Source organism: Mchenga conophoros, linkage group LG12 (assembly GCF_057382185.1).
Source record: "Mchenga conophoros isolate Kocher_MC1m ecotype Shallow Benthic linkage group LG12, M_conophoros_male_GT1.1, whole genome shotgun sequence".
In the NCBI taxonomy this organism is placed as follows: Eukaryota; Metazoa; Chordata; class Actinopteri; order Cichliformes; family Cichlidae; genus Mchenga; species Mchenga conophoros.
The window spans coordinates 10,631,860-10,644,457 of NC_140537.1; the positions used below are offsets into that span (position 1 = coordinate 10,631,860).

The following is a 12,598-nucleotide window of genomic DNA, read 5'->3' on the forward strand; positions in this document are numbered from 1 at the left end:
TAAATGTTTATGGAATTAACGCTTTGTTTGAAAACATAATTCCCAGCCCCTCTCCTGCTTTGTGACCAATGAGCTGACAGCACACTTATGACAATAGTTGGGTTGCGGTCACGTGGTTGTGATGACGTGCGGAGGCAGCGCGATTTTTGAGTGGAGGGCGGAAGTAAACATGGAGGACACTGTGGAGAGTCAGGAGAGCAGCTATTGTGCAACTTTAGACCCCGTTTCTCGGGAGAGATATAAACAGATAGTTAAAAAAATATATCGGACGTGATCCGTATTCTTTGAAAATGTCCGAATACACCACAGAAGTAAAGGATTTGCCTACTATCGAGGCTGTGGATATCACCAACTACTTGGTCCTCCAGACTTCTTACTACACTAGGCAGCAAATGAAAGCTTTCAAGAGTCTGGAGGCGTACAATTTTTTTGTCAGCGGGTGGGTCCACAACCTTGGAACAAAACGTCTCCGTGATGGATACAGTTTGGTGTTTGCAAGGGTGAGTTCTTATATTGCTTTATCTTAAACACGCTAACAGTTAGCGGTAGCGGCTTTAACGTCAACAAACATGCCACATCCTTAGGACTTCGTTAGAGTGACAGTTGTTTGTTTCAAGGTAAACCATTCTCAGCCGTCTGTTGCATATCCAAAATCGCCTCTGCACATCGATGCTGTTCTGCCTTAAGCTTCATTCTTTTCTCTCGTTTGAAAACTGATTCCGATCTGGGTTTTCGTTCGTAGCCGAGATTGACCGTCGGAGCCCAGTCCTCCGACTCTTCGTCATCCAAAGCACTTGGGCAGCCTATAGTCCCAATCAAGTCAATATTAGACTACTAACTTAAAAGCACTAAGTAAACGAGAATTTAACGACAACCTAATGCTAATAAGTTCGTTTGCAAACATAACGTTACCTCTGACGAAGTGGTCGCTGCAGACACGGGCATTGGCAGACTCTGCTCCTCCCGACTGTAAACGTAAATTTAAAATCCATTTTTTCCTACGTTTTTCGGTTAGAATTTTCCATTTTTCTCCTCTTCGTTGGGCTATTTTTGGTACCCTAAAATACCGTTTATCAGTTTCTCTGGTCGACCTACTGGAGCATCCGTAAACACAACTATTATTTTAAGTTAAGCAGGACAGAGTTCTTTTAAAGAAAGATTTACTTATATTCTCAAAAGTTAAGCATGACAGGCTTCTGTTTAAGAAAGAGACCTGTTTTATGTGTTAATGTTGTCATTTTGAGCTAAAAATAAATGGCTAAATGATCATTTGTTTCACATGTGTTCATATCACAAAGAATACACATCTACTTAAATCAAATTCAAGTCAAAGGGTTAAAAAAAATAATTTCACACACAAAAAAAGAGCTAGAAAATTCACCACACTGGGAAGGGTGAAGACAACTGGGTCGCCCGGCCCTGGCCACGAGGTGTCCCTTATTTATTTTTCAGGGAGTTGGCAACCCTACCGGGGCGGCATCGTGGTGAGGGGTGGCATCACGGGCATTGGCAAAAAAGAAAAAAATGCTTGAACTCATGCTGCCCCGACGTCAGCCAGGGAATGGCACAGGCACCGATCGGTTTTCTATCGCCCATTTGCTGGGGGTAAGGGCGCCCTCCTGCTGCTTCCGGCACGGGGAGGAGAGGCCGGGGCGGCGGGGGATTCTCTGGCTGGTTGGAGCAGCATCTAATAATAATCAAAACAAACCAACAAACACGAAAACACCAGACGTCCAGGGCGCCAAACAGGCTAGGACCGCCACTGCACACACTTGTACACCTGTGTTAGCAAAATAGCACTGGACCATGCCCTGTGGACATTAACTTTATTGAAGAGAATACTTGCACCTAATTCAACTTCTTTCCCCCTAAGAGGAAAATCTAACAATTCCACTGCACATCTTACCTTCACGTGTTGCTTATTTACTATAATAATTCCATATGCATTTTCTTCATCTTATTGGGTTGAAACTTTCTTGATAGCTTATATCTCAATCTGTTGCCATGTCACCATCACTAAGTGAAACATCATAAATAAACTATATGTTTTGAATATGTCTGTGAAGGTTCTCAGTCATCCAGGTTATCCTAGTCAAAGGAGCTTGCAAAGAAAAGCGTCTGGACACCTCAGGGTGTCCTGTGGGAGGTGCTGTGGGAGTATGGGGTGTCTGGCCCATTGCTATTTCACTGAGGGAAAAGGGAAAGAATGTTAGCCAATGGAAGAGGAAAGGGATCAAACTTAGTAGATATAATGTAATAAAAAGTTCAAAACAAAGGAGCTTGCAAAGAAAAGCGTCTGGACTTCTTTAAGTTGCTTGAAGACGTTTCACCTCTTATCCGAGAAGCTTCTTCAGTTCTAAGGTCAAATGGTGGAGAGTCCCAGATATAAACCTAGTGGGAGAATCCCCCCACAGAGGGAGAAAAGGACCCCCTGATGATCCTCTAATCGCCTGAGCCAAGGTGTGAAACTGGGTGTGGGTCCCAATCAGCCAGAGTTTCGGGTGTGTTCATTGTGAAACCTGGCCCCACCTTATCATGCGAATTCCTGAGGTCAGATGGCCCAGGATGTGAGTGGGCGTTAAGGCGTCTGGGAAGGGATCTCAAAACTGGATTATAGATGGCAGAGAGTTGGTGTCGTAAATCCCTGCCTCTGTTCAAAGATGGTCGCTCACAATGGACATAGATGGCTTCTTTCACTCCTCTTTCAAACCATCTGTCCTCTCTGTCCAAAATGTGAACATTGGCATCCTCGAAAGAGTGTCCTTTATCCTTAAGATGCAGGCATTCTAACAGCTTGGTAGTTTGGTCAGGTAGCTTTGTAGACCCCATTAACTGCTTTGATTTGCTGTGAGCTTTGTCATAGCTTGGTTCCATCTTTGTTTGGCGTCTTGGACACTTTGGTTAATGTGGATGTCATTGTTGTTTGTAGGAACCTTTTGCTGTGCTACTGTGATTGACACTCATAAATTTATTCCAGCTTTGTTGGTTTGTTGCTGGAGTTTTGGCAAAACAGTGTTGTGTGGGGGTGTTTGTAGCTGCAGATTATTTAGTGTTGGACACTTGTGATGAGATCTGGTGTTCATTTAGGTATAGAGTAGATATTTATTTGCTATTGCTGTACAGGTTAACTGTGTCTCCTGTTGAACCTATTTGCAAGGATAGACTTGCTATCTGGAGCAAAGAGTGATGGCCTGCTTGAAGCTGACGCCTGTGTCAACCCCCCCCCCCCCCCAACATACTGCTTCAGAAGCACTCCTTTGAGGCTTTGGAGGTTTTTCCACAGTCACTTGATCAGTGACATCTGAAGCTTCATTTAGAACTTTTAGAAGAATTTTTAACTGCTTGATTCAGTAGTTTATAAAGAAGTCCATCATTTGCGGGATTTGTGGAGTGTTTTGTGGTGAGCATTTTTCCTTTCCAGTTCACAATCAATTCTACCCCCTGGTCAAAAATATGTATAAGAAAATTGGCCTAATATAATATTATTTATAAACATACCTGTCCACTGATTGTCCAGTTAATTGCATAAGTACAAGGAGGCAGGACCTCACAGCAGAAGTATACTCCATAATGTGTTGTACATTATTATATGTATATTATATGTATTTTTTATCTATTGTATTTAACAACACCAAGAAGCTACAAGCAAAGAAAGACCACACCATGGCACATGTTTAAACAAGGAAAGTTTATTGATGAAAATTATTTATTTAACAAAAAAACATAACAATTTTTTCATCCCAAATAAGTAAGTTCAAAGCAACACAATGGTGGCCCAATATCAGACAGAATTGTGAACTCTGGGTGGCACGGTGGTTAGCACTGTTGCCGCACAGCAAGAAGGTCCTGAGTTCAATTCCACCATCAGGCCGGGGTCTTTCTGTGTGGAGTTTGCATGTTCTCCCCGTGTTTGCGTGGGTTCTCTCCGGGTACTCCGGCTTCCTCCCACCGTCCAAAGACATGCAGCTTGTGGGGATAGGTTAATTGATTAATCCAAATTGTCACTAGGTGTGAATGTGAGTGTGAATGGTTGTCTGTCCCTATGTGTTAGCCCTGCGACAGACTGGCGACCTGTCCAGGGTGTACCCCGCCTTTCGCGCTATGACAGCTGGGATAGGCTCCAGCGCCCCCCGCGACCCTGAAAAGGATAAGCGGAAGCGAATGGATGGATGGATGAATTGTGAACTCTGTTCTGTGGAATGGGCAATCATAATGGAAAAAAATCAAAGGAGTGAAAGGGTTTGACCCTTACGAGCACACAGAGTGGACAAAATACGTTAGCGTGCTGCCCAACTTTCACCACGCTCATATTTATAATTATACGGTTCTTGGAGTGAGTGCATACACTCATGAAGTTTAGTAACTTCAGGTCACTGCAACAAGCCGACGGATGGGTACAGGACCTTGAAATGCACCATGTAGAACGAAAGACCATTGTACATATCACAAGTTTACCAGTCTCACAAATAGTCTTCATAAATACACATTCGTTAACCGTTTATTAATAGGACCCTTGGTAGGCCCTTAAAAAATGCACCCTCTAAAGGCCCTAATGGACCAAAACGTCCACCCCCCAAAAAGTGCAATAAAAAGATTATATATTCATATTTTTTTCCACTTTAAATTGGTCAGTCTTTTAAAACTACTTCTCCCTGAAATATTCATATAAAGTTTTAATTACATTTTCGTTGTTTTAACCCTTTAAATCCCAGGTTTATTACATGAGCGCCCTGTTTTTTTAGGCCCAAAAAACAAAAAAACTTAATATTTAAAAAAAAAAAACATTTGAAGTAATATTCGTTTGTTATTATAATTAGGCCTTTGGATGGACTAAAGATTGGCACCAACAGTCATTTCGATCGCCTTTTATTTTTTTTGCAGGAGCGCATTTCATAAAATGCACACACTATCGGTCCTAATCGACCACACCCAAAAAAGTGCTATAAAAATTTTATATATTAATATTTTATTCCACTTTAAATTAGCCAATCTTTTAGACCTACTTCTCCTTGAAATATTCATGTCAAGTTTTAATTACATTTCGCAGATTTTAACCCTTTATATCCCGGTTTCGTCACATGAGCGCACTGCTTTTTTTGCCCCAAAAAACATAAAACTTGAATATTTTCCAAAAAAAACATTTGAGGTAATATTCAATTGTTATTATAATTAGGCCTTTAGATGGACTAAAGATTGGCACCAACAGTCATTTCGATCGCCTTTTTTTTTTTTTTTTCAGGACCAGAAAATGGTCTCCAGACGGCAAATGCTCCTCCTCTAGGCCGAAAAAAGTGCATGTTCCCGGGGTAAGTCGCGACGATGACCGGGGCACGATGACCGGGGACTCCTTTTTCCAGCACACACGTTCGATACCACGTGACAAAAAATACGTCATTTCCTGTTGACTAAAAAAAAAAAAGCACCCTCTCATGGTCCTAGGGACCGAAAATGGTCCCGCCAGATCAGCGGGCGAAGCCGCTGCTGCACGCCGGAAATGAGGCTTTGTTTCCCGCAGGTCTGTTACGGCAGCCCGCTGTTTTCCAGCCCGGGGTCAAATGTGGAGCAAGGGCGCCACCCGGTGGACAAATAAAAAAATTACAACTCTAAGGCCAATAGACCAAAACGAGACGGAGACATAAGTAATCACCAGGACATTAACGGTAAAAGGTCCCCAGGGCTTTTCAGGTGTTAAGCTCAACGGCAATTAATTAGTAGTGGAAATAATTTCTGGTTCGCATTACAGAAATGTAGCAGTGACAATAATATTGTATGCTGTAATCGTACTGGGCAATTAGTGATACAAAAAAAACCTGTTTTATCCTGTGAATAAAAGTATGTTTTTGTCAATGTACCATGGTAATAACAGAAGTGAAACACAATATTGTGTCAGGACAATTCACTATTTATGCACAATAAACAAAGGAGCATAGCGTGACAATTTCTGTTCAGCGCCAGACTTGCTTGTAACCTATATCACCAATTATGTTAAGAAAAATGATGTATTAACTACTACAAAACACCTTTGTGGAAATGCTTGGAGCAGACTAACATATGAGCTGGAGTGTTCTGGGATGTTATATTTGGTCTTCGAATGGCTGCAATCCAGTCGCCTCTTTGTTACTTCGGAAACATGGCTTGAACAATTTCTCTTCAACGACGTAATCCAATAACAACCGATCTCTTTACCCGTCAGCTTCCCGTGGCTGTCATGCGACCGGCTATTGCAGTTAATAATACAACAGCTTCTTGCCATTTTTTTTCTTTTTATCGCTGTGTAATGTAATTTCAATTGAAAGCCTGCGTGCGCTAGTACCTCTTGCCACGAGTTCCCAGAATCCTTTGTGGTTTTACCCCTGAATGATGTCACATTTTCAATCTCTATTCATTCACTCTCACATTCACACTGGTGGAGGTAAGCTACAGTGGTACCCATAGCTGTCCTGGGGCAGACTGACAGAAGCGAGGCTGCCATATCGCGCTATCGGCCCCTCTAGCCATCACCAGTAGGCGGTAGGTGAAGTGTCTGGCCCAAGGACACAATGAGCGAGACTGTCCAGCAACCTTCCGATTACAAGACAAACTGCCAATTCTTGAACCACGATCGCCCTTTTTGAACTTGGTTTATTGGAAATTACCCTACACTGCATACTTTAAATCTCACTGCGCATCTGTCATTCTCCTTTGCAGACCCCTTTGTGTAACCCACCTCCTCCCCATCTCCAACTCTCTTTTTTTAACAATATTTTTAGTCATTTATTTTCACAAACAACCCATAATTACATAATATGATATGGTGTAAAATTCACAGCAATGAAAAACAAAAAAAAGGAACAAACAAACCGAAAACCAAACACACAACACCAGCTCAGATCCATCTTAACAATACAATACCTGTGGTTCCAATAGTATGCAGTTCGAACACTCAAGGAAATCCTTGTAGTAAAATATTAGAGACATCGGGTTATACATGATTCACGTATGGTTCACAGACCTTAAAGAATTGGTCTGTTTTTGAGTGTAATGCTCCTCTTTGCCAGCCTTTAACAGTTGGTGCTTTTTCATTAATCCACTGCAGTTTGAATATTCTTCCTCGCAGCTTAGGTGAGAATACAATACAACCTCCTATTAGTCTTGGATATTAAATGCTGGCTCATGAGATGACACATGTTCTCAGACAAATCATACATGACCCAGCAGTTTTCAAAGAATGCAAACTTTGTTATTACAACAGCTGCCAGAAAAGAAACTGGTTGATCTTGATCGGTGGTCATTGCTCTCTCTCTCTGGATTTTAACTAGCTAGTACTGCTGGCTATTTTTCTAAGCCAAGATGATCTTAAAAGAGATGCTAGCATTAGCCATGTTAGTCCGTTACCTTCAACAGATGGTCAGGCTGTCCACAGGTGCACACGTGGAGTTTCAACTGCATAGTCCCTTCATCCTTCATATATCTGTGTTAGAAAGAGTGTAAATACTGAGGTCCAATGGTCTTTGTACATACAAAATTCAGTAGTAATTAGGACTTTTTTTCTAGGCATTCGTTAAAAATATATACCTTATTTATTTTATACCAATTAAAGGGATAGCTCAGTAGGTAGAGTGGTGGCCCCATGATCGGAAGGTCGGGGGTTCGACTCCACTGAACGGCTACCCTTAGGGTACCCCAGAGCTAGGTACCGTCCCTACACACTGCTCCCCGGGCGCTGCATTGGTGGCTGCCCACCGCTTCACTGGGTGAATGGGTTAAATGCAGAGGAACTATTTCCCTATGGGGACAAACACATACACATTACAATACAATACACATTACATTACAATACTACACTAGTAATGGCTTTAGACTTCCATGTGTGAAACTCTTACTAGTTTAGTCACACTGCTTGCGTAGAAACCTAGACTTGCAATGATTTGAAGTTGTGAAAGCTCAACTGGATTTATGACATGTTCATTTAGTTCTGCCATAGTGCCTTCTATATGGCATGACATCCTACTTTTGAAATAAATAGCATGCTACAAATTCTTCATAATCTGCAAATTTTCTTCTCATTTCTCAATTTACATGAAATTTTTATTTATTTATTTATTTTTATTTTTTTTGGATGCACTCGGATGTGTGGATCCAACTTGATTTTTTCCAAAACACAAGGCCCTACTTTCATCGAGTTCATTCAGAGTTTAACTGAAACATTTGGCACGGTGTTTTCGTCAGTCTGTTTGAGTTTCACATCACTTTTCCACAGAAATCACTGGTGATAATTTGAAATGGGGACACATACTGACAATACAAAAGCAATTGCTCTGGGATGTAATCTATGTGAATGTAAAGTTGTGACTTAGCATTCTTGTAGTTTCCTAGCTAACTAGAGACTGTGTGGGTTTGTATACAGTATACAAGTGGAAACATTATACAATATTTGAATGAATGAAGAAAAGTGCATATACTGTTAGCATGGAGTAATAAGTTGATTTTAACAAAATTAAAGAAACATTTTAACAGCTATTTAATACATTAAAATACCCTGTCCTTTAATGGTGGGCATTTATAAAACAATGTCTATTCTTGACTACCCACTATAAGTCATGATTAGACTTTGTATGTCAGTTACACATGCTTTATGGAACATGCATGTTGTCCATCAGCAATTAAATGCACAGCTCATTTATACTCAAAGATTCTCTCTCTTAAAAACAATTGTCATTTCAGTTGCTCATAACTGGACTCATTTTAAAGGGCTTGCGGAAAGGGAGTCATGATTGTTCGGGTTTTCTCTGCTTTCTTTATTATATTCTCATATTTATTATTATTTAATAATATCATTTATTATTGTATATACAATAATAAATTATATTATTGTGCTTTCTTTATAATAGAAAGCACCTTGAATAATTTTGATTTGGTACTACTTAAATAAAATAAAATTGAATTGATCTGAGCTGTCCTACCACGATTACCTTCCTCACCCAATCACTAACTCAGTCAAACTATATACTGTTACCATCCATCTGGCCTGTGTTGCTTGCAATCTGTTTGTAACCTTTTTAGTGTCTGCCTTCAGTCTTTTAAAATAACAATTGTATTAAAAAGTACAACATAAACACATACAATCATAAAACCTTTTCCCTTAACATTAAAGTTACCTAAGTGAGAAAGTCAGGGAGAGCTCAACAGGTTTGTGCAAGTTTATGCTTGGAATCCCACCATGCACTTAGAAATGTGGAAAAGCCCTCTTTTGCTGTGTGCAAACAATTCAATTTTCAGTATAACAAGTTATAATTTATTTTCCTCATTGACCTCTGTTTGGACAATATCAGAAAGAACAGTGCCCTGAGGCACCTGTTGTTGTTTTCTTTTGTTGTTCCAAAGCTATGGGTGAAGTCTATGATTCTGGGAAATGGGCTTTGTAGAGGGGAAAAAGAAGAAGAAGAAGAAAGTGAAAGCATTCTGGAAAGTGAAATTAATGTTGCAAAACACCTCTTGGGGGTGGGACCACTTGTGCAGGCAGCGTGCTGCTTACTTCACAGCATCAGGAGCCATACTCAAGACAGAAACGGTGAACAGCGGATCTGCCATACAGCCACAACTATGAACTCAGTCACTGCCTTCATTGCCTGCCTGCTTATCCTAGGTGCACAAGGTACTGTGAAAAAAAATTTTTTTTTTCCTTCTTTGTTTCTTTTTTTCCCCTTCATCCTGTTTATGGATATTTTGGCTGCTGATCAACGGGTAATGCTCTTGTCTTTTCCTACACAGGACAACCAGCCAGCAAATCTAATAAATGCAAGTGTTACAGTTACATTGGCAGGATCAGCCCAAAGCTCATCAAGGCTGAGCCAGTGATACACTACCCAAGTATCTTCTGTCCACATACAGAAATCATGTGAGTCCACAAGATCATCTGAGGCATGATTCTGCTGTGTTCTCCAGCTCCTTTCTAATACACCTCTTTTTAAAAAATCTTTCAGTGTTACCACAAAAGCAGATATGAAGAGGTGTGTGAGTCCAGAGTCCCCACTTGGACGACACATTCTAAAAAATCGTACTTACTAAAACTTACTAAAAAAAGTAAGTCAGAATGACACGCACGCACAACTCTGTGTGAAGATGACAAACTAAAGGTCTGTGTTGCTTGTCACTGATAATCTCACTTGTTTCTTCAGGCAAGGGAGGAATGGAGCTGTAAAGATCACGACTGCTGGTCAGAGTACTGCTGCGATTTAAACAATACACTGCACAACCTACAAGCTGCACTCGTGACACATGGTTGTTGAACTAGAAGAACTCACAGCAAATACAAGACAGCCAATATTCTTTTTGGTTACTTTGCCAGTTTTGTTCCCATGTGTGTGTATGTCTATATAGTCTGGACTTGAACTTTTTTTACATTTTTGTACATATGTTTTTTAAATAAATACCAAAATAAAACTCATGTGATGGGACTTTCTGTTCTTTGTGTCTTGCTTTGTTTCCAGTGTATCAACATAAGACAAACTAAACTCTTACACATATATTTTTTAGGATTTAAAAAGAGTTTTAAAGTTTTCTTTAATCTGGGAAAATACAAACTGAGTGATAATTCCACTTTGAAACAAATGAGCGTACTGTGTGTGCAACAGTAGTGCTGGTCATAGCTGTTAGCTAACTGGGTAAGGGTGTCATGAGTCTGTAGCTCAGTCCACCGGTTTATTTAGTTTTAAAGTAAGTTACAGCCTGCCTTTTGGAGGGGTTATATTTCACTTAACACTATCTAATATGCATATCCACATAATTGTGGATTATTATAATCATGATAGAAAAAAACGCATTGTGTTTTAAAGAAAATACATTAAGAAAAAGATTGTTAGATTTATATTTCAAATATAACAAAATGCTGATTTTACATCACCCAAATTATTGTATCTCTACAGTTTAAACATTTAATAAGATTTTGATGATTATTGATTGATTATGCCTTTAATTGTCACTTGCGGTGTTACACGTACATGTTACCTGCAGTGAAATGGGACCCCTTCCCTGTTTGAAACAAACTGAATCATTATAAATAAATTATTTTATATTTATTACTTTAAAAAATTCTCAGTACTCATACTATATGACTAGGAATAAACAGTAAGGGAATGATTCTGGATCAGCACCATGATGAAAACCTGTTGCTATACAGTATTCTGAAAAAAGTTGTACAATGTCACACTATGTGCATGTGCGTGTTCAATTCAATTCAATTCAATTTTATTTATATAGCGCCAAATCACAACATAAGTCGCCTCAAGGCGCTTCATAGATACAGAGAAAAACCCAACAATCATATGACCCCCTATGAGCAAGCACTTTGGCAACAGTGGGAAGGAACAACTCCCTTTTAACAGGAAGAAACCTCCGGCAGAACCAGGCTCAGGGAGGGGCGGGGCCATCTGCTGCGACCGGTTGGGGTGAGAGAAGGAAGACAGGATAAAAGACATGCTGTGGAAGAGAGACAGAGGTTAATAACAGATATGATTCAATGCAGAGAGGTCTGTTAATACATAGTGAGCGAGAAAGGTGACTGGAAAGGAAAAACTCAATGCATCATGGGAATCCCCCGGCAGCCTATGTCTATTGCAGCATAACTAAGGGAGGATTCAGGGTCACCTGGTCCAGCCCTAACTATATGCTTTAGCAAAAAGGAAAGTTTTAAGCCTAATCTTGAAAGTAGAGATAGTGTCTGTCTCCTGAATCCAAACTGGAAGCTGGTTCCACAGAAGAGGGGCCTGAAAACTGAAGGCTCTCCCTCCCATTCTACTTTTAAATACTCAGGGAACAACAAGTAGGCCTGCAGAGCGAGAGCGAAGTGCTCTAATAGGGTGATATGGTACTACAAGGTCATTAAGATAAGATGGGGCCTGATTATTTAAGACCTTGTATGTGAGAAGCAGGATTTTGAATTCAATTCTGGATTTAACAGGAAGCCAATGAAGGGAAGCCAAAACAGGAGAAATATGCTCTCTCTTTCTAGTCCCTGTCAGGACTCTTGCTGCAGCATTTTGGATTAGCTGAAGGCTTTTCAGTGAGTTTTTTGGACATCCTGATAATAATGAATTACAGTAGTCCAGCCTGGAAGTAATAAATGCATGAACTAGTTTTTCAGCGTCACTCTGAGACAGGATATTTCTAATTTTAGAGACGTTGCGCAAATGGAAGAACGCAGTCTTACATATTTGTTTAATATGTGCATTGAAGGACATGTCCTGGTCAAAAATGACTCCAAGGTTCCTCACAGCGTTACTGGAGGCCAAGGTAATGCCATCCAGAGTAAGAATCTGGTTAGATACCATATTTCTAGGCTTTTCAGGGCCGAGTACAATAACCTCAGTTTTATATGAATTAAGAAGCAGAAAGTTAGCGGCCATCCAGGTCTTTATGTCTTTAAGACATTCCTGCAGTTTAACTAATTGGTGTGTGTTATCTGGCTTCATGGACAGATAGAGCTGGGTGTCATCTGCATAGCAGTGAAAATTTATGCTATGTCTTCTAATGATACTGCCTAAGGAAAGCATGTATAATGTAAACAGAATTGGTCCTAGCACTGAACCCTGTGGAACTCCATAATTAACCTCAGTGTGTG

At 40.2% G+C, this 12,598-nt stretch overlaps 1 protein-coding gene across 2 annotated transcripts; it reads left to right on the forward strand.

Moving 5' to 3' along the window:
- Positions 1 to 178: 178 nt before the first annotated feature.
- LOC146562165 (C-X-C motif chemokine 10-like) lies at positions 179 to 10,434 on the forward strand. 2 transcript variants are annotated; one of them, XM_085293676.1, is made up of 6 exons: positions 183 to 500; positions 5,240 to 5,306; positions 9,499 to 9,634; positions 9,751 to 9,877; positions 9,963 to 10,062; positions 10,158 to 10,434. In XM_085293676.1, the coding sequence occupies exons 1-5, from the start codon at positions 475 to 477 to the stop codon at positions 10,045 to 10,047; spliced, it is 441 nt and encodes a 146-aa protein (XP_085149802.1). In that variant the 5' UTR covers positions 183 to 474; the 3' UTR covers positions 10,048 to 10,062; positions 10,158 to 10,434. The 2 variants fall into 2 exon arrangements, with proteins under 2 accessions (XP_085149801.1, XP_085149802.1); XM_085293675.1 differs by lacking the exon at positions 5,240 to 5,306 and having other exon boundaries at positions 179 to 500.
- The last annotated feature ends 2,164 nt before the right edge of the window (positions 10,435 to 12,598 follow it).

Bases quoted from the DNA above. Each gene is read 5' to 3' on its own strand.
- LOC146562165 (XM_085293675.1), top strand. From the start codon at position 291: ATGTCCGAATACACCACAGAAGTAAAGGATTTGCCTACTATCGAGGCT. The intron at 501-9,498 runs GTGAGTTCTTAT...CCACTTGTGCAG, and splicing joins ACAGTTTGGTGTTTGCAAGG to GCAGCGTGCTGCTTACTTCA. The intron at 9,878-9,962 runs GTGAGTCCACAA...AAAATCTTTCAG, and splicing joins TGTCCACATACAGAAATCAT to TGTTACCACAAAAGCAGATA.